Below are 23,503 nucleotides of genomic sequence, written 5' to 3' on the forward strand. Positions count from 1 at the left end.
TTTACTCAGGACGAGCAGCCCAGGCCTCCTTATCCCACCACTGCTTGTCTGCAGTGCTCCCAGTGCCTCCTCCAGTTCCCCCTGACCTTTCACCCATCAGAGGGATTCAAACTGTGCCGTCAGCCTCGACTGGGGCAGTGCCTGGGGTCCAGGACACCTCCAGGTGAGCAAACTCACCCTGTAGGAAGAGGCTTTAGAGATGGACAGATTTACCCAAAGCTGAGCAGAAAGTGGAAAAAAGGCCAGAATTGGATCCCAGGAGCATCAAGCTCTCAGGCTGTGTCCCCACAACAGGAAAATCACACCTTGTGACCCCAGCAGCCACAGACATTTTTACCTCCTTCCTTTGCTGGGTGCAAACTCGTTCCCAACTCTTGTGTGTGTTATCCAAGACAATCATTTATTGCCATTCATATACTGGATGCTTGTGGGTCTGGGTTTGTTTCTTTTTTTTTTTTCTTTTTTATACAATTTACAAGCTTTAATACAAATGAAATATTTTTACATACATCCCAAAAATTTTAATATAAAATATACAGCATTTAAAAACATCTTGATGTAGGAAATTTCCTTCTGAAGCCGTGCACTCTGACCCTTAGACACTTCAATGGCCTGAGGGAAGGGTGGCACTGGCAAGACCATCCTAAAGGCCCCATTCATACACTTTTAGCTCCCTCCAAGTCTAGCTGGGGAAGGAGCATGCAGGAAAATAAACATTTGTGATCACCCACAGGAGGAAACCTTGAAGGTGCCGCCTCCAGAGGAAGGTGTGGCCAGCAGGAAGCCCTGGAATCTGCTGCCTTTTAACACCTCCAACAGTTCATGGCACAGGGCAAGGGCTGAGGTGTGGGTGGGGGAAAGCTGGGACAGCAGTGAGCAGCTCTGTGCTGCCCCTGACTCCAGCTCAGCTCAGCCAGAGGAGATCCCACTTGTGACCCCGCCCTGGCAGCAGCAAGGAAAGCTGATTTCTCAGGGGCCGGGTGTCACAGATCTGGAGCTGGCATTTAGTGAATTGAGGCTGAGAAAGGTGCAGCTTGTTCTCCCTGAGCCCTGCAGGCGCCAGGGGAGTGAGGGCAGTCCAGCCTGGCTGGCAAAGGTGGGCAGACACTGCTGTGCTGCAGGGGGAGAGCCCTGTGCTTCCCCAGGGAGCTGCTGGCTCCCTGTCCCCTGCCATCCTGCCACCATGGCATTGCCACATCTGCCCCCAGCTGCAGGAACGGAGTCCAGGGCTTGGAACACGCCCAGCTGCCCCCCTCCAGCATCCTCAGAGCTCAGGGGCTGGCTGGACCCAGCTCTGCTCCTCTGCCAGCCCCACAGCAGGGTGAGGGTATTGCTTAGAGACACTCAGCCGTGGCCGTGCTCTCTGGTTATGCACAAAAGTGAGGAAGACAAGGTGGAGCAGCAGGGCAGAGCTTGGGGGTCCCAGCCAGCTCCCTGCCTGCCCAGGAGGGAGCAGCTGCCACTTGTTAATCTCTGGTACCAAAGAGGAAGCAACAGACAAATATTGTAGTGTTAATGTCGGGACTAAGACCAGGGCCAGGCTTTACCAGCTTTAGTCAGTGTTTAGAACAGGAGTCAACATCTCCATGAGCTGCAAATATTCTGGTAGCCAAGCCTGTGTGCTCCTGTCAGCCCACAACAGGACCAGTGCTCCCAGTACAGATGCTCAGGAGCTGGTGTGTTGCACTGGGGCAGATCATGATTTGCTGCAGCCTCAGGGGAAGGTCCCCCAAGGCAAACAAAGAGAGCTCCAGAAAAACACTGAGCAGATGTTGCCCAGGGAGGTTGTGGCTGCCTCATCCCTGGAATTGTTAAAGGTCAGGTTGGACAGGACTTGGAGCACCCTGGGATAGAGGAAGGTGTCCCTGCCCATGGCAGAGTGCCCGTGGCAGGAGGTGGAACAAGATAAGCTTTAAGGCCCCTTCCAACCCAAACCATTCTGTGGTTCTGTGTGAAGGCATTGGCACAGAGGGGAGAGACTTCCCAGCACTATCACAGACAGACATGATTGGGGGGGTTCCCTGTGCCTTGGGGAGCAGGAACTGGATGCAACACAATCCTGGGATTGGGAAAGGAGCCATTTGCCAGCTCTGTATTAGTCACAACTGCAAGTTGCAGATATCCTGCCTGGAAAGACATCCCCTCCCTCTAGGGTGGGATAGTCAGGGCTCAGGCTTTATCTCGAGCTGTGGTTTTCTCAAGCAGGCACATTACTGAAGCAGAACAGCAGTTCAGAACACAAACAGGAGAACAGCTATAAAACCTCTCTGGGGGCTGTTAAAGAAGATAAAAGCTGGTTCGACAGGGCTGCAGGAAGCTGAGCCATGCTGGCTCCCTGCAGGCAGGCAGAGCTGCCCTCCCTCTGCACCAGAGCAGAGGATCACAGCAGCTTTTCCCAAAGCCCTGTCTCATCCCTCTTCTGACACAGCCAGCACACGGCTGTGACAACGACACTAGAGGGCAGGGCTGGCCCAGCCTGGCTGTCCAGAGACCCTTCCCACTGTCCCCTCGGGAATGTGAGCTCCCAGCACTCCTGAGACTGCAGGAGGGATGGCTCCTTTGCCCCGGGACACAGCGCAGGGAGGCGGAGAGGGCATGCACGGGCATGCACACACGGAGAGCAGGCAGGCATGGAAAACCAGAACAGGTTTCAATAGAGATCTCCTGCTTCAGCAGCACTACTGGTCCCACATTCTCCTGCCAGGCCCAGGAAACCCATCTGCTCACAAAGAGGAAAGGAGCCGCTTCATTTTAGCATCGCCATGATACTAACAAATACCTCTAGTAATAAATAAATAAAGGAAGAGCAGCCTGAACAGGCACCAGAGCTTGCAGGTTCCTGTGAGGGTACCTGGCAGGCTGGGATGGGGCTCATACCTGCCTGGGGCCCCGGGAAGGTGCAGATGTAGTTTTGCCAGGAGGCTGTCTGGTTTGCACGTGTGACAGAACTCCCTGAGCCTTTGGTGCAGCCACTCTCCCAGTGGCTGTTTGGCCCTGGCTCCGGGGAACTTGAGCTGGGTGCTTTTAAAATGGTGAATTCATGCCCAACTTGGTTTCAAACTGCAATTTCTGCCTCTTCTGGTAACGGACACGGACCCTGGAGAAGAAGAAAGAGTCACTGTGCAAAGGGGTGAAAGGTAAGACTGCCCCACTGCCATTCCTGAGCTGCTAGCCCCAAGAAGCAGGGAGACCCCTGCCCTGGGTGCTGTGGTACTCTGGGAGGGGAATCAAATCCACAGAGCAACCCAAGGTCTCAGTCCTACCCCATTCAGCTAAATCCCATCTCCAGGGACACCACACACAGGACAGAAAGGTCCAGAAACTATTTGCAGGAACTGAGATGGTGTCCATCCCCACCAGGGCTCCCTGTAATCCCCTGCTGCTTTTCCTCCCCAGCCCATTTCCTGAATCAATGTTCATTAACGTTGACTCCCAGCTCTGGCTGTTCCCTGTGCTGGGAAGCACAGCCAGTCACTTTGCCTGCTACTCATTCTTGGCTTCAGCCACTTCCCGTGCAAATGAGTCCCACAGTGCAGGCTCTGTGTGAAGGCACATTTCCTCTGCTGTTTCAATGCCTCTGTCCACATGGGATAACATGGAGAGCACAGCCCTCCCCAGTTCCATACTGGTGTTGCACAGACCTTGGCTGTCTCCCTCCCTTTGGTTTGAGATAAGGAAATTTTGTTCTCCCTTCCTGCTCCCAATCACTGCCACTGCCCTTCTCTGACCCTCCTTCCTCCCGGGGAGGTGGAACGTGGGCCTGCACACAACAGCCAGGTGATTTACACAATGCAATCAGCTTTTCCTTTCTGTTCCCCACCCTGTTTCCCTGGGCATCATTATTTTTTGCAGCTCAAGGCCAGGCTGGAGGGAGGCTTCAGCCCTTTCTCCCCATCCTCCCTCCAATCCCCGTACCTGATTTCATGCAGCTTGACAATCTCATTGATGATAACCACAAGGACCAAGGAAAGAAAACCCAGGAGCCATGAGACCGGAGAGATGGAGACGTGGTTAAAGGTCAAAGAAGAGTTGAGGTTCTCCCAGAGTTTCAGGTCCAGCACAGTCTGTGCCACTTGCCCCAGCACCCTAAGATTAAAAACAGACACAGCAAAGCTCTCAGCAGACCTAACAAGCATCCCAGGACCTGCAGATCAGGGTTCAGGCCCAGATGAAACGCTCACAACAGAGACCCTTCACCAGTTCAGCAGTGGAGATCAATTGCCATGTACTTGATTCTCCTCAGCACCAGCAAACTGGTGCTGGAGCGGGCCTGGGCCCTCCTTGCTGCAGCAGCCTGGAACAGCTCCCCAGGGCCTGGGGGTACTCACACAACAGCCACGGTGAGCGTCCACCAGCGGTTGGAGAGGGGGCTCTTCTTCCACAGGGGCTTGGTGCGATGCACGTGGGTGATGGATATGAACACTGCAGGGAAAAGGGCATCAGCATCACACAGAGCAGCACTTTACAGGGTACATCAACACCTGGTACTCCTAAGGGATATGGGGTTGTGTCCCTGGAACCAGCCTAGCATTCAAGGCTCTTTCAGAACAGGCTCCTCACAGCAATTCCAAGTCCCTGGAATGCAGGTGGGGCAGTGCGGGGGTTGTACTGCACACAGTTTCTCACTGTGAGGTTGGTTCACAGCCTGGGAGCTAAAACAGAGCAGGCAAAGGCCCAGGTGTGGGGAGTGGGACAGAGGTGGGTGTGCCCTTGTTCCAGGGCTGCAAGAGAGGAAAGCTCTAGCCCAGAGAGAGATTTAGCCAGAGACTCAGGGCTGTCTGTACAGGACTGAGCATTTGCTCAGCTTTTCACTTGGGCTCTTCCAAACAGCTGCCAGGCAAAGCATCCCTGCCCTGCCCCGGTGCTCTGAGGGACACAGAAGTGCTGCAACCCCCTCTCTCCACAGCTGGAGATCAAATTAGGAAGCATTTCTGTTGGACTGGACACCTGGACATCTCAACACAGTGCTCTGCCCAGCACCACGGGATAGAAGGGACAGGGAGCTGAGACCCTTCAGCCTTGTCAGGGAGCAGCTGGACCTCTCTGCCAGGCAATGGGTGCAGATGATGAGGGTCAGCCAGGAGCTGGCTTCACAGCCTCCAGAGGGGATAAGAAGGCTTCCAGCTCTCAAATAGTCACAGCTGCATCAGTGCCTTGTGTGGGAAGGCAGTGGGGTACTTCACAGAATAGCAGCAGGGATATAAACACTTTTGAAGCAGGGAATATTCTTGGATAGCTACAGGTGCTGCTACTGATGTTCAAGAAGACAAAGGGATTTGGCTTTTCTGGTGAGACTGGACAGAACCAGCACTTCACCAGGCTGTAGGAACAGAATCAGTTCTGAGGGTGTTGTCTTTAATCTGCCAGGATAACATTTAGTGAGACAAGGGGATTTGTGCCTGTGCTGTGAGGCCATTGCAGTGCCTGCTTCTATCAGGGAGTTTGTGCTTCTATCAGGCATAGCAGGCAAAGAAAGAGACACAGGATGCAAATTTTCCCCCAGAGCAGGGATGGGGTTCTGGGAACAGGACCTTACCTGTGTGTAAAACAATCAGGCCAGCTGTGAGCTTCTGGGCCACCAGGAGAGCATTGGAAAATGTCCCAAACCAGTCAGGAGTACCATGAGCATTGCTAGTGAATGAGAGGACAGAGGAAAGTCAACAGTGGGCACTGAACTGTCTGACCTGCTCCCACCAGGGCCTCGTCCTCCTTTAACAGCTGAGGGGTCTGTGTGAGCTCAGGCTGGCCTGGCACCAGCAGGTGACAGTGGGCAATGGTGCAGCTGTCAAGGCTACAGCCCTGGTGGGTCAGGGAAGAGGCTGGAGCTTGTTAGAGGAATGGGATCAGTCCTCCTTGGAAAGGGCAGGAGCAGCAGGGATGTGTGTGCCAGGCCCAGTTCCTCACCTGTGCAGCATGATGGAGGAGCAGGCTGTGAGGTTGAGGCTGGTGGTGTTCACCCCTCTGCAGGACTCGTGCAGGGTGAACCCGAAGCAGATGAGGCAGGAGCAAATGGTCAGGCTGAATTTCAGCAGGAAGCAGAGCAGGAAGTAGTGCTGAGTCTGTGAATAAGGGAAAGGAAGGAGCATGAGATGGGCACGACACTGCTACAACCTCCTCCCAATGGACCATCAGAGAATCAGTGGCTGCAGAAGACAAGCTGTAGTACAGATGAGATGCTGCACTGGGGATCTGCCCTCTGGGCATGCTGGAACAGGGGACTCCCTTCCTGGTTCATGCCATGGATCAATTTACTGAGCAAGCTAGGAAGGCACAAGGCCTCAGCTATGCATCAACACTGAGACAAAAATGAAGTGAAAAATGTGTGGACAATTTAAATCTGAGGGGCCACCTACCTTCTTGGGAATGGAAGTCAAGTTTTTTCCTGTTGCCATGGTCATGATGGAGCTGTGGGGAGGCTTGCCCAGGAGCGAGATACTAGAGAAAGGTAAGTTAAGTGTCTCAGTAATGTGTTCAGGCACCAGAGCTACTGTGCTTTTATCTAACATTTGAACACAACCTACTCAGACTGCTTGATGCATTGGCACTTATCTTTACATATGCTGTAAAAGGTGTTACTCATGACAGGTGCAGACAGAGAGAGAAGTGACCTCCAAATGTATGAGGGAGAAAAAAACCACCTGTGGTACCTTGGCCTCCACCTGACACCCCAGACTTTCCATCACACAAGACAGGAGTTAACAAATGTTCCTGTCACTGTTTCCAAGCACTTTGTTAAAGCAGGTGCTTGGAATAATCCTTGCAGCCTTCTTAGCATGCTGTGGGTGCAGTCAGCTTCCTTTTATCAGGGACACAGTGAGGCTGAGGGAGTGGTGTGTGCATCCTGTGGGAGGTGGGAGGAGATTCCACCCTGACAGACTCACCTGAGCAGTGGGTAGCAGAAACAGGAGAGCCACACGATGTCTGTGGTACTGAGGATGGGGGGCAGCTGCACCAGGCAGGAGAGGAACTGGACAGAAACAACCCAGAGTGAAGAGCATGAGCAGTGCTAGGACAGACTTATCACCCCAAATTCTGCTGTCTTCCCCCAAAAGACTGGGATGAGCTGGTAACTGGGCTGCCACTGTACATATGCTCCTGCCCTCCACATTTTCCTGTGGCAGGAGCTGAAGGGGATCCTTTTCTCCAGGGAAAAAGGGTTTGAAAGTAAATGTATGAGGATCAGGCAGGAGGGGCAGGGCAGGCTGAGGTCACAGAGTCTCCATCTGTACCTTCCCCAAACATGCTGTGTAAACCTGACTGAAACCCACGCTCCTCTCCTGAGGCTGCCCCACTGCAGCCACCCAGATCCATGTGAGCCCTCTGTCCTCGGAGCTAAACGCTGTCCCCAGGCAGGCCAGGACTCACCTGAATGACAACCAAGGTCAGCTGGCACTGCAGCAGGAAGAGGAAACACTTGCGGATCCCGTACGTTGCATGCCTGGCCTGGAAGGAAGCACAAGCCCTCAGAGCCCTGCTGGGAGCAGCTGCCAGCCAAGAGCAGCCATGGCAGGCAGGGCAGAACACGTGGCCTGCAGGGGAAGTGGGAGGGGAGAGGATCTGGACACACTGAAAGCAAAAAGGGAAGGTCTCTTGCCTACATGGAGAGGTTCTGAAGGAAAGGATTTAGCCAAGGGGTAAGTTTGTTTAAACTCCTGGCTTTTCTGGTATTACACTTCTCCTTAACACTGCATTGTTGTCTAGCTAGGGATCTCTGCAAGATTATTCATCCAGATGAACAATATTCATGTTCTGTTGCTACAAGGAACCATTTCCAAACCATTCCCCACACCTTGGACCAGGAGGACCAGGCAGGGACATTCTCCCTCTTGTGCCTCCTGGACAAAGGTCAGGAGACACAAGCAAAGCTCCTGCTGGCAGCACTGTGGGCACCTCAGGCAGATGCTCGTGTGAGCTCGTGGCTCTGCTCCTGGCAGAGTGCAGAGGGGCTCACCTGCTCTATGAGTCTGATGATGCTGGTGCTCTCCTCTTGGCGGAAGGACATGGAGCAGGGCAGGCTGTTGAGCTGTCCTGAGAGCTGCAGAGGGGTGAGCTCCTCGGAGCCATTGCTCAGGGTGGTGCTGGTGGCGTAGCCAAAGGTCTCCCAGGAGCAGCGGGATGGGTAGAGAGGGTCCAGGGCTATACTGCAAGGACAACACAGGGCTGCTGGTGAAAGGCCTTGTCCCAGAAAGGAAACTGGATCACTGCAGCCCAGCTTGGAAAGTCACACTGTGTTGTGACATGCTCTGTATACCTTGCTCAGGTAGAGAAGCCTGAGCTATAACATGAAATTAGGATCCATCTCCCTAAACTTTCAGTTATTCACAAAGAAATGATGAACATATTTGGGTTTGTGGCACCAGGTCAACAAATTGGCTGATCCATGGTGTACTTCCACTCTTTCACCCAAAGGGAAGCATCTGTAATGGCAGCTGGGGCACAACAGTGCAGCATGCAAGAGGGTATCTTCCTTTCAGACATGGAAATACCTCTGTGTGCCAAGGGCCTTAAGCAGACATCCCCACCCAATCCCCCCAAATATTCCTCCTGGAGAGAAATGCAGCTAAAAATGGACAGAGCAACTGTGAGCACCTCCCTGCACAGGGGTGGTGTGAGCCACAGCTGGGTACTTGCTAAGATCAAGGCCAAGGCAGCTGGAGGAGGAACAGACCCTGCCCCACCTGATGTCACTCTGCAGGAAGAGGCAGCTGTTCCTCAGGTTGGCAGAGCTCCCCAGGCAGCAGGTCACCTCCCCGTACTCCTGCATGATCTTGATCATCTCACACATGGCTGCAGAGGGACAGAAGGAGCAACAGAAGAAGTGTTATGCCATCAGGCACACAGAAATGCAGTGCTTCACACCCTTTCCAGTCTGGATAACAAACAGATCCTTCAAAACTGCCCCACCTGACACTCACCACTTGTGTACATTGAGATCCACAGTCAAAGCACACAATTAGGTAATTAACTGCAGACCAGGTGTTCTGTATACCTGCCACTGCAGGAATTGATCTGTGGTTCACAGAACTATGACCCAGAGATCTGCATCTCCAGCACACCTCTTTCAGACCAGAGCTGTAGGTAGAGCCTGGGTGAATAAAACAGCTTCAGCATCAAATGGTCTTGTTAGAAAACAGTGGGAATGAAATAAACCTAAATAATTCAAACTGAAAATAAATACAGGGTTTCAAACTCTGCTCAGCAGCACAGCATTGGTGTTGTTGCAAGTGTAAAGGAAGGGAGGAAATGTAAAAACCACTCCAAAAGCAGTGCCACACTTAGCCATATTCAGAGCCAGCCCCTGTTCCTGCACTCCCACCCACCACCACCTCTACCATTTATCAATACGTTTATTGACATCCCCAAGGCCTCTAAGTCAAAGCTGCTGTTTGATCTGGTTTTAGTTCTGTAGCTCCATGAACACTGCTCTGTGTATACATGGATTTTCTAGAATGCTCCAGGCAAAAAACCCCAAGCCTTCCCTCTGCAGATTCCCTTATAAACACCTTCACTAAATGCCTGGTGCACAAAGAATGGTGGAGTCAAGTGTGGAGCTGCCACTTCTGTCAAAGAGAGAGAGGAAATTTGGGCACTAAATGTGAAGGCAGACTGGACTGTGAATGACAGGCTGGAAACTGTGACCAGAGGTACTAAAATGGCAACTTATAATGATGCTCCACACTTACTGGAGACTTGGCAGGTATTTGCCAGTTCTGCACTCAGCCCCTTTGTTTAAGTAATACCTCAGAGAGAGAGGAGAGAGAGAGAAATTTTGTCCTTTCTGTTTCCTGCAATCAAAAACTGCAAAGTAGCAGAAGGTGTTTACAGCAAATGCCAGGGGAAAATTCTTCTAGGAAGTGATTTCAGAGTTATGCAAGATTTGTAAGCAGAGATCAAAGTCTCCTGGTACACTGGTGACACTTATTTAATGAAAGGCAGTAGCATTTTGGATGTTTGCTTTTGTGTTTCTTATGAATGTAAATTGAAAGGAATGGTTCTCAGCCCAATTCACAGCTGGGCAACAGCTGCACTAAAATTCAGTTAACACCTGGCTCCCCAGGTAGCAACAGAGGGTAATTAATATCAATATGCCCTTCTAGATTTCTGGAATGTATCCCCTTCCCTTCAGCCATGTCCACACTCGGATGAGCCAGACCAAGGAACTGGGGAAGGAATTCCTGGACAGGAGCAGGAAAGGCCACTCACTCTCTGGTGTGCAGTCTGTGAACAGGGGCACCAGCAAAGGCACGTTGTCAATATTCTGCAGGTGAGGTCTCACCTGGTGGATCCCCCGGGGGAGTTTGGCCTGAAAGAGAGAAAGGACAGATTAAACAGAGAGTGTGAGAGAGGCATTTCAGAGAGAACTGCAGAAATGAGAGTGATGACTCCTAGAATTAAGCAGCTTTAAGATGGGATACAAATTCACGTTCCTGCAGACAGAGCTGGCTTTCCTAAGCCACTGTCAAAAGTTTTCTGATGAAGTTCTACCCTGACCTGCCAGGCTGCCTGTGCTTGCCCTCAGGATTTGTAAGGTCAGTGTGACAAACCTGTGCTCAAGGATTTCTAAGGACTTTTTCCCTGTGTGGAGACTCTAGTCAGACACATCTGCTGTCTTCCAGCAGCTGGATCTATTTCAATTGCAGCCACATCAATCTGCAGCAAGGCAAGAAGGATTCCTGCCTTCTAAAACCAGGCCTAAATGATTTTTTTTGATCTGTATCTCTGATATTCCTGTAATCTCTTCTGAGCATGTGTGAGGTCTTTATGAAGCAGGAAGGGCTTGTCTCACACTCTGACCACTGGGCAGCACCAGTCTGTGGCTCACAGCTGTGGCTCACAGGGTGTTTCTTCTGTCTCTATGGAAAGTGGGGATGTTTCCTACTCCCTGCCCAGCCCTTGGGACCCAGAGGAGCTGAGATGCAGCACTCCTAAACTCCAAAGCAAAGAGCTGTAACTAACAAAAGCAAAAGTAACTAACTGAGGGAATCCCCAATTTCCCAGGCTCTAGACACCAAGCTGGAAGAGGGTGAGGGAAATCAGGGGTCCCAATGTAAACCAATCTCCTTCAAAGAGGAATTTCCTCTGGGAGCAATGAGGTGACACTCCTGAGCATGACAACAGTAGAAGGTGCACAGGGAAAGGGGCCCTCACCCTGTTACAGTCCTCCAGGAAGCTGGGGATGTCACTGTCTGTTGGCTGAAAGCTGATGAGATCCGAGTGCCCTTCTTCTTCCATCAGCAGAAGCCCCTCCACATCATCTCGAGACACTGGAGCAGAGAGAAGCAGCACAAACAACAATCACAAACCTGCCTCTGCCATCCCTGGGCCGCCCATGTGGGACGTGCACGTGGCACTGCAGAAGCCAGGAAACGTGAGGCCTGATTTTCTGGGTTAGCAACACTCACATCTCCCACTCAGTCATCTAAAATGCAGTATTTTTAGATGACTAATCTGTTCAGAGGTAGATATGTGAGCTCTTTTGAGACATGATACTTTATCTGTTCTGCTGTCCTTCTAGGGGAAGAGAATAAAGAAATCTCAGCCGAAGTAAGAAAAAAAAAAGAGCAATGCACAGGCAAGGGACCTTCAGTTTTATACATTTCTCATGGTGCTCGTGGATTGGAGGATGGAATTTTACTTCTCAACCCACGTTGGTCGAGCTAACTGTCAATTACATTTTTCCTCTTACTTAGAAATATGTAAACAATAAAAGACAGTTAGCAAAACATGGCTAGTGTTTATAGTAGAAAACGTGATAAGGTGAAATTTCTGACTCTAATATGAAGAATATAACAGAAGGCTTAAAAAAGTCTTCAAAACCAAGGTGACACTCATGAGCACATAAATTCATGGCAGATGGTGCCCAGAGGATGTCTGTTTCCAAAAACTTGGTACTGGCTGGCTAGAAAGGCTATAAATGTAAAACCATGTTGCTTACACGCACACACCTGAGGCCCATCCAGTTTTGTGCTCAAAGCTCTGACAGATCAAGTGTCTGGTGTGGACACAGGAAAATATGAATGGGTTTGAAAGAACCACTTAGGAAACACATGGCATTCAGAGTGGCCAAGGCACAGTTCTCACCCTGATGGAGATCATCGTGCAGGGAGCCAGCATGGCTGGGGCTGGAGGGGGGGATCTCGGAGCCAGGCACGTCACCATTGGGTGTTAGGGATATGTGGCAATTCCAGCCCGTCTCCAGACCCATTTTCTCAGCAAACACCTGTGGGTGAGCAGACAAAGGGCTTTAGAGTGGCTGCCCAGGCCAGAGCACTGCAGGCTGATGCCATACTGGGGCACAGGCACCTTCTGGACTCATGAGTGGGCTGAACCAGATTAACCTGAGATTGCACTGGAGCTAAACCCTCCAGTCAGACAACCAGGGGCCATGCAAGGTTAGGGGGTTCAGCAAAGACAGCTTACCTTGCTTTTGAGCTCATCTTCCAGGGAGAAGTAGACAAAACGAATGCAGGCATTGACCAATCCATCAATGAGGCGGACAATGTCAAGGCGGGCCTGATACTGAGACGAGACCATTCCCATGAAGATCTGTCCACTCAGAGCCTGGATACAGTCTTCCTTCTCCATCACTTCCCCAATCCCTTCTTCAGGCATGCAAACAACACGCAATCACATTGAGACACGAGGGGCCACAGTGCATCAGACAAAGGACATGTGGTGGGTGACACCCAAGGACACGGTACCCACACACAGAAATGTGCAGGAACACAAACACAGGAGGAAAGATGAAGAGACATCCATTTGTCCCAGCATTCCCAGTTACAGAAGTGGTTTCAGGACATACCCACACAGGAGACCAAGAACACAAGTGGGAAACAGCAAGCGTGGAAAGGAAAAAGATAAAACAAAAGGCAGGGATCAGTCACAAGGAATTTGGGTAGAAAGGTCAAGGATGTGCTGCATAATGTTAAAATGTGTGCATTTTAAACACATCCCACTGTGCCTAAACAACGTGGTGAGTCTAGCTGAGGCACAGTGGCATCAGAGCACTGATGCAAAGGAACTGAATCATGTTCCCTGCAAACACTTCCAAAAAGCCTGCAAAGGCTCTTTGACAGGGCTCCCACACCATCACCACATCAGCCTGTGGTGAATGGGGGCTGGATGCAGCATGGAAAACAAAATAATAAAACACTTCACACAGTTGCAAGGCTTGCCACAGGTGGGACTCCAAAGTGTTCTGGAAACAGTCACAACTGTTCCTAGCTGTTGGAAATCCCACTGGTCACATTTTACAGAATGGGAGACCAAGGCAGAAAGAGGTTAAGATTGGTTTTCCAAAAGAGCCTCCTGGATTTATGTAATGGTATGTGCTTCTTTCTCAGTTTCCATTGCTGTCCTGAAGGACATGTACCGTTCACCTAGTGAGAATCAGTTCCTTCAGTACAGCAACAAAATCCACCAAGGAATAATCTTTGCATAGCACTATACATTTCAATCCTTTGAAAAGCCCATCACGTGCGATTTCCATAAAATCAGACAAACAGCAAACCAAGCACTGAAATACCCAAGTCTTGACTCTCTGTAGCCTGCTTTAGAAACAGACTTCCCACAAGGAGAAGAATTTCTCTGTAAGCTTCAATAACTTAACTAGATTTCTGGAATGTATCCCCTTCCCTTCACCCATGTCCACACTTGGATGGGCCAGTGGATGGGCCAATACCCCTACCAGCAGCCTCATCATTATTTCCTCTGAAAACACATCTACTCCAGAAACTCTTCCTTCCAAATTTCCACCTGCTGCTCTGAATAACAACGTTCCTACAGCTCTGGACTGATCAGCTGCAGCCCCTGGGCCAGCAGCAGGCCTGGCTGCAGGCAGGCTGCAGGCACACGTACCATCTGAGCTCCAGCTGTTCCTCCTGCTGCTCTGTTTGATGGGAGTGGTGCCGGGGAGGTCACAGCTCGTGAAGATCGCGCTCTGCCCCGGCACCTGCAGCAGCTCGATGCACTTGCCGTTGAGCTGGGAGGACAAGGCACAGTGCATGGGCTTGTATGCAAAGGCAGAGCAGTATCCTGACAGGCAGGCTCGCTGGTAGAAATCCAGCACCTTCTTCCTGTGAAAGAGTAGGAAAAAACAGGCCAAGTTAGCAAAATTGTGCCGCATTTCTGACAATATAGAAATCCTGTAGTTCCATGTGTTTGGAAAAATGTCTTCCAGAAAGAGTGGTTAGAAAGTCTGAAGAAGCCTTTCCCTACTGTTTCTGCATTTTCCAAAGTGCAGGCACTGCAGGGCAACAAGAACACAGCAAGGGCAGGGGTGAATGTTTCTGTTTGCTCATCAGATTGATGGGTATGAACACAGAGCTCTTGTAATACACTCATTAATATAATATGCTCTATATGGCTGCCAGATGACTCCAAGGAAGTTCATTGCATGACAGCAGAAGCTTAATTCATCAGACATAATATATCTGTAGGGAGATAAACACCAAAGAGGGAACTGACAACTCTGACAACAGGATCTATGGCAGAGATAGTTGCAGGAGCAGACTTTTCTCCTATCCCCTCTCAAAGTCTGGATCCTGGGAGCCGTATTTAGTCAATATTCAGTCACTGACATAAGGTAAAGTTATTTCTCTAGGCTGATTTCACAAAGGTAACAAATTAGACTATACATTAGATTTTTAATTTGCTTGTAACATGAGCAATATTCCAAAAAGGACCAGTGGCAGCGTTTTCACACCTGCGGATAAGCAGATTTAGAAGAACAATGTGAAAAGTCAGTGAAACTAAACACTACTGGTCTGCTGTGCCAACAGGAACTGCAATTCAGCCTGTGGATGAAAATACAGCACACACTGTCAGATATTGCAGAAGGACTCCAAGGGCATGATGCATTATGTAGGCTGGTTCAGGCACAATTGATCATTTTACATTTCATGTAAGACAACGCATTTTTCTTGAAAAACAACAAAAAATCCTCTGCCATCAGCATGACCTGATTGTAATTCAGTCCTACTACCCAGTACAATCAAAATCCACTTACAAGAGGACAATATCCCAACAGATACAGTAAGAAGTGGCTTGCCCTTCCAGTCCAACTGAATGCTTGTTGCTATCTAATCTCTTACATTGCTATGATAACAATTAATTACAAGCAGAGATGGCTCATGTTCATAACCTACTTGAAGCTCTTAAAAAGCTTTACAAGCATCACAAAAAGAATTTTAACAGGTTCCCTCTGCATTTGATCTGCAGCTCCTGAATGCCCCAAATGAGAAGGCTGCCCACCTGTCGGAGCCAGAGAGGGGGTAGATATCAGTACCATCCCAAAAGTCAGTGCAGGCCTCAAGGATGATGTCAGCTGTCCCATGAGAGAACATCTGCTCAGTGCCTGAAGTGTAGGAGAACAGTGAGTCAGCATCACACATCCAGCTCCCAGGAAGGGATATCACACCAACTGCTCCCTTATTTGTTAAAGCATCAGTGTTCCCACAAAATGCTTTGATGCATTGCAGATTCCTTCTCCTCAGCTCAAAGTCCTCAGTCTCCATTAGGAAACTGTTCAGGATTGATGATGCACCTGCAACTGCCCTTTGTCTAATTGGGGGTTCAGACAAGGCTGTGACAAAATGTGAGCCATGCAGTCCCTTCCTATTCTCCCCTCACCCTGTGTATCAATCCTGCTCCCATAAAGGTGGGGTTATATCTTGCTCCTGCATCCCACAGAGCAAAAGAAGAGGAATTCCTTTGTGCCTCTCATCCTGAAAGTACAAGCAGCAGTGATGAACCTACGGGGATCAAAGTCTGCCTACGCTGCAAAGTGCATTCATTTTTAGGCCAGACAAGGAACTAAAGGGTAAGAGCTATTCTTGAATGCTTTTCATTCAAGTAGCAGAAGATAATTTGACAGTGTGACCTGCTGGATAACAACCTGTTTCACATTTTCACCCTGAAAATGTGTTAAATCAGGATGGGTCAAAAGTTCAACATAAGAGACTAAAAAACTCATGTTGTCTTTAGGGAAGAACTGAAAACCAGTGGACACCACAGCTTGTCCTGTTTTTATTTCTCTCCCTATCTTAGTTTTTAATACAGACTCAAAATCTCTTATTCCCTCTTGTAGTCAGAGGTGTTAAAAAGTTTTTCTCAGAGGTGTGTGACATCCCTAATGCAGGTCCCAGGCAAAGGATACAAGTTCAGGGATGTGGGGCTGCCTCTCCTCCTGCTCCCTCTCATTTGTATCAAGCCATTAACATTTCCTGCACGTAGGGTCTCCCTTCCCTCTTCCAGCTGCTCTGTGACTTTGCCCCCAACAGCTTCAAAGCTGAGCTAATTAAAAAAAAAACCAAAAAACCACAAAACACCACCAAAAAAACCCCACTGCCAAGAAAAATGAGCCCAAAGGCTTCTTGCAGGCATTGTTGCTGACTGCTAATGCTCACACTGGATGGTGAAATCCAGAGCCAAGAATATCCCCTCAACACAAACCAGGCAGGAACCTTCAGGAACACCAGAGGATTTTCCAAAGCATAGCAGCTCTCTGCTTTTGCTATAAATAGTCATCACAAGCCAAGTTTATCAGCATAACAAACCTCCAAGATGAATAAGAGCTGTGTGTGAAAGGAGGAGTCTGTCTCAGGGACACAAAGGAGCACTTGTGCACAGCTCTGGTTAATTTTATTGTAAAAACACCTAATCCTTCCCACCTTGCTCCTGAAGTCAGATAGTCCTTGCTCAGAAAGAGGGAACAAGAGATGTTTATCCATGCAAAACCTATGTCCTGGACACAGAGCAAGAGCACATGCACAGATGTGCCCACGTCCATGCCTGACAGCAACTGCAATCCATTTCCCATTCATTCCCACCACAACCCCACAGCACAGCCCTGCTAGGGGGAAGTGGCAGTGACTGCAGACACTGTAAACTGCAAGGAGTTCACTGAGCTGTTCTCGCCAGTAAAATGAGCTCAGCCCTTTCCCTTCCCAAATCAGGAACTCTCAGGCCAGGATTTCTCTGGCAAAAGGGGAAAAAACTAATGAATAGAGCAGAGAATATGAGCAGCCATTCATGGCTGCTGGGACTCACTGGGAAGAACCAAAGTGGTGCAGCTGAGCCAGAGCTGGATCAAAAGGAAAGGAGCAGTGCAGCTCCAGCAAAGGCAGACAGAGATGGTGCTGAGCTGTTTTACCCTGCCGGTGAGCACCTCATTTCCATGTGGTTACTATGGATCTGGGATGAACACTGCCAGATGGTGAGACATGCATTTCAATGGAATAGTAAGGGAACATACAAAGAAGCTGCCTCCTTTTCTGCTACAGCTGTAGAATTTATGTTTCTTGCTTTGACTGCAGCATGTCATGGGAGTAGGTGGATCCAAAGATTTATTCACAAATAATGTGTGGAGAGAAGTAAATTATGATCATCGGGTCTGACTTCTGCATAAACAGAGCCATCTGACTTCACCCAATGTTATCAGCACAATCCAATATTTCTGGTTCTAAAATGGCAGTATTTTAGGAATTTTCAAGAGACAAGACTATTGTGTGAGAGGTGTTCCAATGGTTAACTAAACCCAACTGGCAAAATTCCTCTTAGAATTTACTCTAGACAGCCTAATCCAGGTCACATCTATTCGTCTGAGCTCCAGGCTCTAACCTAAACCGTTTAAAAATGAGGATAAGAAGTTGAAATGAGGCAACATTAAAGGTTTTTTCTCTACACTAAAAACCTCAGCATCCAAATAATTCCTACTTACAAAGGCAAGATAGCAGCAATCAGAACAAATGAAAAAGCTCCTTCCCAGATAAAGATAAAAATTTAAGAAGTGGGTGAGAGAAGACAGTTAACCTGGTAAAACTCTGGCCAGCACAATGATCATATTTCAGATTCAATATTGAACATATGTCAACTCCAGAGAGCCAAGTTCAGTCAATTTAAGGAATTACAAAGAGACTAGGAGCTCTGACAGGCGAGCTGTTAAATCTTTCTGAGGTGCTTTAAGACCTCAACCAACTGTACATCCTAGCCCATTCTTATGAGAGTAGGAAGGAGTAGAAAAGTCTGCTTGGCCTCAGGTTTATATTCATGGTCACTGTAAGTTTGCATGAGAGTTTTGTGATTTCTTATTAGTATGCAATATAGAAGTGTGTAATGTAATACACTAGACAACACACAAAGATATTGGTTTATGATTTATCAGAAGGATGAGAATTATTAACTAAAACCCAGAGTGATATTCAACCCTGTGCAGTAAGTTTCACTACCATCATTATTAAATTATTAAAAACTCAATAAACCCATACCATGCTCTCTATTGCCATTTGCTCCAGAAAACAGGTCTACTACATGCTATCTAAGATATTTTAAAAAATTATTTATGGTTCTGGAGTGAATCAAGGCTGGAAAAAACTCCCCTCCTCCTCAGTATACCACAGATGATCACTGAGGTTTGTTAATCATATCTGCACTGGCCATGGGCAGAGTGGGGGCATCACCCCACAGGGACTCTACGCTGTCCCAGCCTGGCATTTGCTGAGCTCTCTGAGGAAAAGCTCCCCCTGTGCCAAGTGGAAGCCCAGAGAAAGAGGCAGCCTTACTGGTAGTGGTGTCCTTCACAAACAGGTTGATCATGTGGCTCAGGGGTGGCCTCCTCTTGGTGATGGATGAAAGCTTCCCCAGGATGGTTTCCTTCACCATCTCATCACTTGGCAGGCGGTACAAAGCCAAATAGTTCTCCTGCTTGAAAAGATCTTTAGCACCTGGAGTGAAACCTGAAACATGAACAAAAGGAGGAGGAAAATCAGGCTCTAATCAATGCAAAAGTAAAAGTCCCTTCTCCTGCTTCTGTGTCACTCGCTTTTCCTGTGCTCATTCTGACACCTCCCCAGCAACTGGTTGGTGAGCTGTGCTCACTGTGCATTTATGTAAATATGGCTCAAGATCTGGGATGAAAAACACTCAAAAGGACTAAATTAGTAATTACAGTGCTCATGCTCTTGTTCACTGACAAGAGTACCTGTGACATCACAGGACAGGCACAGAAGTGAGTTCAAGTTTCCAGGTTTTAATCCTAGTGTTACCTCTAACCTCTTACCGCCCCTATGCCTCCATTTTCCCATCTGTAAAATGAGCTGAGGTCCATTATTTATTCCCAAACTCTCTGTACAGCCCTACTATAAAGACAGGCCAGATATCTGTTCATTAGCAGGTATTCTTTGTCTCCTGATGAGACTGGCAGACTCACACCAGAAGAATATGAAGCCTAGCCAGGGCTGGCTGGCACTATCCTTGATGACATTTGTTCCTTGGATAGCGCTGACAATGTCAGAACTTGCCAAAAGCCATCTCTTTAATACTCTTTTGGCAAGAAAACAACAACAGAGTCAACTCTGTATTTCCACCTCCTCAGCAAACAGGACTGGGGAAATATTCTCACGTTCTCTAAGAACTAGGTATCTGTTGGCAGCTCTGATTTCCCTGTGTCTGTCCATCCAGTCCCCCCTCACCTATCAGCCTGGCAAGCTCACAGAGGCCCCAGGGCACGTGCACAGGCAGCACAGCGTTGTGAGTCTCCTGCAGGGCGATGTTGCACAGGTGGTCGGAGAAGCGGCACAGCCGCTCGGTCACGCTGGCGTTGCACAGGTTGAGCAGCACGTTCAGGCCCAGAGGCTTGAGGGAATTCAGGTGCATGTGCCAGTTGGAGTCATCAAACTGGATGCAGGAGGGGTTCTGCTGGTCTTGGGACAGGCTGAGCATCTCCAGGTGGTAGTCACACACAAAGTCTTCAGCCTCACAAGCCAGCACCTCGCTGTCCCCAGCAACCTGGTCCAACAGAGAAACTGTAGCTGGTTACAATGAATACAGCTTGAGCCTAGAATCCTGCAGGGAATTCCCAGTTAAATTCCTCAGCAGTGGGGATTCCATGGGTTTGAGTTTGTGTTACAGCTCCTATGTGCCCCTCCAGTAAGTCTTACCTGAGTATGTTCCTCCTCTCCGCCCTCCGTGTCCTTGCTAAAGCTCACGTTGGATCCAGAGGGATGTTTGCTTCTGCTGTTTGGCTTTCGGTGGGCAGAGGCTTCAGGAGCCTTTGGAGCATCACCAGACCAGTTGTTCCTCTCTTGTTCATTGGCCATGTGCACTGTGTCTGCCAGGGGTCCAGAGAGCAAAGCATCTCTTTCATGGGGCTGTGGGAGACCAACAGAGGGAAGTGTGGTGATTCAGCAGCTGAACACAAGGCCCTGCTGATTCACCTGCTGCTTCAAGACTCCTGTAGAAAAGGATCCTCGCTTGCTTCTTCATCTTTAAGCAAAGAATTATGGCACAGGATTTCTCTACAAGGTCCCTCTATAACATCACATTGTGTGTCACTCACTATGGACTAGGGATCACTCACCTCATCCTCTGTCTCAGGGTGGCAGAAGGACCGTGTGGAGAGCTCATCAGTCAGGTCTTCGTGGCTGTCATGAGGTGGTTCCACCTTCCCACTGAAGAACAGAACAGTCTCTGGGCTGGGGTTTGGCCAGGAAAGAATCCCCTGCTTGTCTACACAGCAGAGCACCTAGAACATCCCACAACACCCCCAAGAAAGCAAAATCTTAGTGAAAACATCTCAGTGTTCATGCTTAGTTGTAAATATCATGACTTGAATAAACACACAGGAGAATAGACAAGTATCTACTTCACCAACTTTCTCTCTTGAGAAACTGCACCTAATAACACTCCAAGAATTCCTTGCTCTAACATGATTGATGGGTTGTTTAACACCAATTTTACTTCAGCATATTACAAAACTAGGCATGAAGACCAAGGGAAGGAAGTAACTACTCAACTTATTTCATTAGCTAGTACCTTACCAGGACCCAAACCAGCTGGTTCTTGCACAGGAATCAAGAGGGTAATTTGAGCAGAACCAGAGCTGGAAAATACACACATCCTGTCCTGTCAGATGTCACAGAGTGTCTCAAACCATTGTTTTAGCCTGTAAATGTGCTTGGACATGACAAGACCATTATAAACTCTTCTACAAAGACAGGTGCCTGAAGGGTTTCTAATTCCAGCATAGTGAACTGATTGCAAACAGTCTGTACTCAGGGAAGGATGGCATGAATGATGCAAATGAAGCATCCTCACAGGGCTCCTCTTTGTGACAACCCAGCAATACTCACAGTGACAGATCCCAGACTGTGGAGCAAGCTGGAAGTGAAGCTCAGAGTTGGGGATTTGCCTTTTAAAACACAGAGGAAGTGGCTCCAGATACAGCGGATCATTTCCTGAGGAGGGAAACAGAGGACATCAGCCAGTCAGAGACTCATTCAGTGGAAGATGAAGAGAGAGAAGGAAAAAAGGGGAGTATGACATTACCTGCTTTCACTTTCAACACAGGGATACACTACAGGATAGACATCAGCCTCTGTGGGAACCTGTTACCTGATACAGTGCTGGTGTTCTCCAGGGAAAAGCATTTCTGCCCCTTTCCACTGACTGGTAACAGTCATTCTGATTGTTGACTTGGGAATTCACTGAAACTACCTCTTGTCGACCCAGAAACACAGAAATGAATTCTGAAGTGAGTTCATTTTGAGTGAATCACTTGTCACCTCTTGGTGCTTTTATCCTGAAGTAACTCAGCCCCTTGGATTGTGGAGTTTGAGGCCTTTGGTTTCCAACCACCACACTGCAAATCAGGTAAAGGATGGGGTCCCTGTGATGAGGTGACTTGCCCAAGTTTACTACTGAGGCAATGACAACATCAGAAAAAAAAAAAACAGGGTGCCCTGACTACTCCATCCTTACAAAGGAATTGGAATGGAATGGAAAGAAGGGGATATTTTGCAAAATTAAAAGGTCCAGTTGGCACCCTTCACTCTCCACACAAGCGTTTCAGAGGGAGTTTGGATGACAGCAATCAATCCAAGCACCAGAGCTGTGTGTTTTCCTCTGGCAATCCTAAAGCCAGCAAAACCAGAATTGAATTACTGATTTATTTTACTGCTTTTTAGCTGCTATTCTGGAATACTGTGAGTGCAGAGCACTTCCACTAAAGCCCATCGAATCATGCCCCCTGGATCCTAGTGGTTAGTACAGCAGTAAGCTCAAATGCAAAACAACTTGGAGCTATCAGCAAGGAAAAAAAGCTCTCATTTAAACCAGTTTCTTCTAAGCAAAAATGTTACAAAAGGAAAGAAAAAGATCTTCTCAACAAGGCAGGCAGCTGAAACCACTCCCATTTAATATCTGAAAAACATCTCAGCTAAATGATGAACTGGCACAGAAAGGCAACAAAATATTTAGCAAAGGAAATGTGTGTGCACCCATGTGAATTCCTCGGAGTGACTGGGAGCAAGGAGACAGGAATTGATTCTTATCATATCTAGGGATCTTTAATCACTCCTGGAGTCCATCTGCCTCCTTACAGAAAGTGGAATCTTAATGCCAGATTAGACAGAGAAGTCTCTTTCCTCCACCCACCTGTTTAATCTGGATGATGCAATTTATAGAGAGGCCAGAGCAGTTCCTTCCCCAGAAAAAGGGCTGCTGAATGTTTAATTGCCCCAGCTTTGGAAGCACCAGTAATGTGCTTAAGCCTAATAAGAAGCCTATGGAGCAGGATCAGACTTTTTAAAAGCCTGAACATCCTGCAGTCCCCTCTGCAGTTTGGTCTGGGTGCTGATCACCATTCCCTCTGGTTTTAGTTTTGTCTTGAACAAGGTTTTTCTGGTACAAGCAAAATACTTCCCTTCTTTCAGACACACACCATACAAAGTTTATTTTACTTCTGGAACAGGACTTGAAAGAGGTACTGTCTCCAGGACAGAAAACGTTGATTTCAAACCATTTGCAACAATCAGAAAAGCACAACTGGACTCAGTATCGAGGTCACCTCAACCTCTGGTCAGCACAGCAGTATTTACATGGGGAGCTGGAGGGGGAAGACATGCAACCTGCATGCACAGCAAATTAAAGCAACAAATGAGTGACAATGGACAACTGACACAAGTAAAAGGGGTCTAGAAACAAGCAGGAGATCAGAGAGGAATGGAAAGGATATCATGGAGTTCTGCAGTGAAGATGGAGGAAAACAATTCATAATAATAGTACCTGAGAAGACACCATCTCTGTGTAGCTGCTGAGAGTGTCCTCTGAAAACTTAGCAAGCTGCAGCAAGAGAAGAGACCAGTTACTATAATTGTGCTCAGAAATGTGCCATGAGGAACATCCTTCCCCCAGGATGTGCCTTCAGAGAGGAGAAAGCAGGAGTCCTGCTCTGAGGGAATGGCTGTACCAAGGCAGGCCGATAACTCAGCAAAGCAATTAAGTCTTTAATGGACTCCTTTTTTATCTGCTTGTGAAGCACAGGCAAAGTGCTTGGTGCTGTACATCACAGAGGAACAACAGTCATTACCTAAATGTCTACAGAGAAAATAATAGCAATTAGACCCAGAGGAGGCTCTTTCTGGGTGGTTATTTTTAGTCAGAAAGAGCCAGGATTGAGTGATCTGATTAAACTTATATGGGTCACTTACAAGGAGGGAGCTGGAAA

At 48.4% G+C, this 23,503-nt stretch overlaps 1 protein-coding gene across 3 annotated transcripts in view; it reads right to left on the minus strand.

Annotated features, from left to right (window-relative positions):
* Nucleotides 1-374: 374 nt before the first annotated feature.
* The window catches only part of TMEM94 (transmembrane protein 94), a 50,490-nt gene continuing 27,361 nt past the window's right edge, over nucleotides 375-23,503 (minus strand). For 2 of the 3 annotated variants that reach the window (XM_063409702.1, XM_063409703.1), the window contains exons 11-32: nucleotides 23,062-23,118; nucleotides 21,129-21,233; nucleotides 20,357-20,521; nucleotides 19,938-20,147; nucleotides 19,470-19,785; nucleotides 18,561-18,734; nucleotides 15,253-15,355; nucleotides 13,858-14,075; nucleotides 12,421-12,602; nucleotides 12,082-12,220; nucleotides 11,149-11,264; nucleotides 10,204-10,303; nucleotides 8,679-8,787; nucleotides 7,952-8,141; nucleotides 7,366-7,443; nucleotides 6,882-6,967; nucleotides 6,354-6,435; nucleotides 5,905-6,059; nucleotides 5,537-5,631; nucleotides 4,329-4,422; nucleotides 3,916-4,086; nucleotides 375-3,097 (exon numbers count right to left, since the gene is read on the minus strand). In XM_063409702.1, coding sequence (XP_063265772.1) covers nucleotides 3,025-3,097; nucleotides 3,916-4,086; nucleotides 4,329-4,422; nucleotides 5,537-5,631; nucleotides 5,905-6,059; nucleotides 6,354-6,435; nucleotides 6,882-6,967; nucleotides 7,366-7,443; nucleotides 7,952-8,141; nucleotides 8,679-8,787; nucleotides 10,204-10,303; nucleotides 11,149-11,264; nucleotides 12,082-12,220; nucleotides 12,421-12,602; nucleotides 13,858-14,075; nucleotides 15,253-15,355; nucleotides 18,561-18,734; nucleotides 19,470-19,785; nucleotides 19,938-20,147; nucleotides 20,357-20,521; nucleotides 21,129-21,233; nucleotides 23,062-23,118 — 3,018 coding nt within the window. In that variant the 3' untranslated portion in view covers nucleotides 375-3,024. The remainder of the gene's footprint in view (nucleotides 3,098-3,915; nucleotides 4,087-4,328; nucleotides 4,423-5,536; nucleotides 5,632-5,904; nucleotides 6,060-6,353; nucleotides 6,436-6,881; nucleotides 6,968-7,365; nucleotides 7,444-7,951; nucleotides 8,142-8,678; nucleotides 8,788-10,203; nucleotides 10,304-11,148; nucleotides 11,265-12,081; nucleotides 12,221-12,420; nucleotides 12,603-13,857; nucleotides 14,076-15,252; nucleotides 15,356-18,560; nucleotides 18,735-19,469; nucleotides 19,786-19,937; nucleotides 20,148-20,356; nucleotides 20,522-21,128; nucleotides 21,234-23,061; nucleotides 23,119-23,503) is intronic. The other variant, XM_063409704.1, reaches the window with a different exon arrangement.

The sequence above is a fragment of the Prinia subflava genome, chromosome 12 (genome assembly GCF_021018805.1).
Source record: "Prinia subflava isolate CZ2003 ecotype Zambia chromosome 12, Cam_Psub_1.2, whole genome shotgun sequence".
NCBI lineage: Eukaryota > Metazoa > Chordata > Aves > Passeriformes > Cisticolidae > Prinia > Prinia subflava.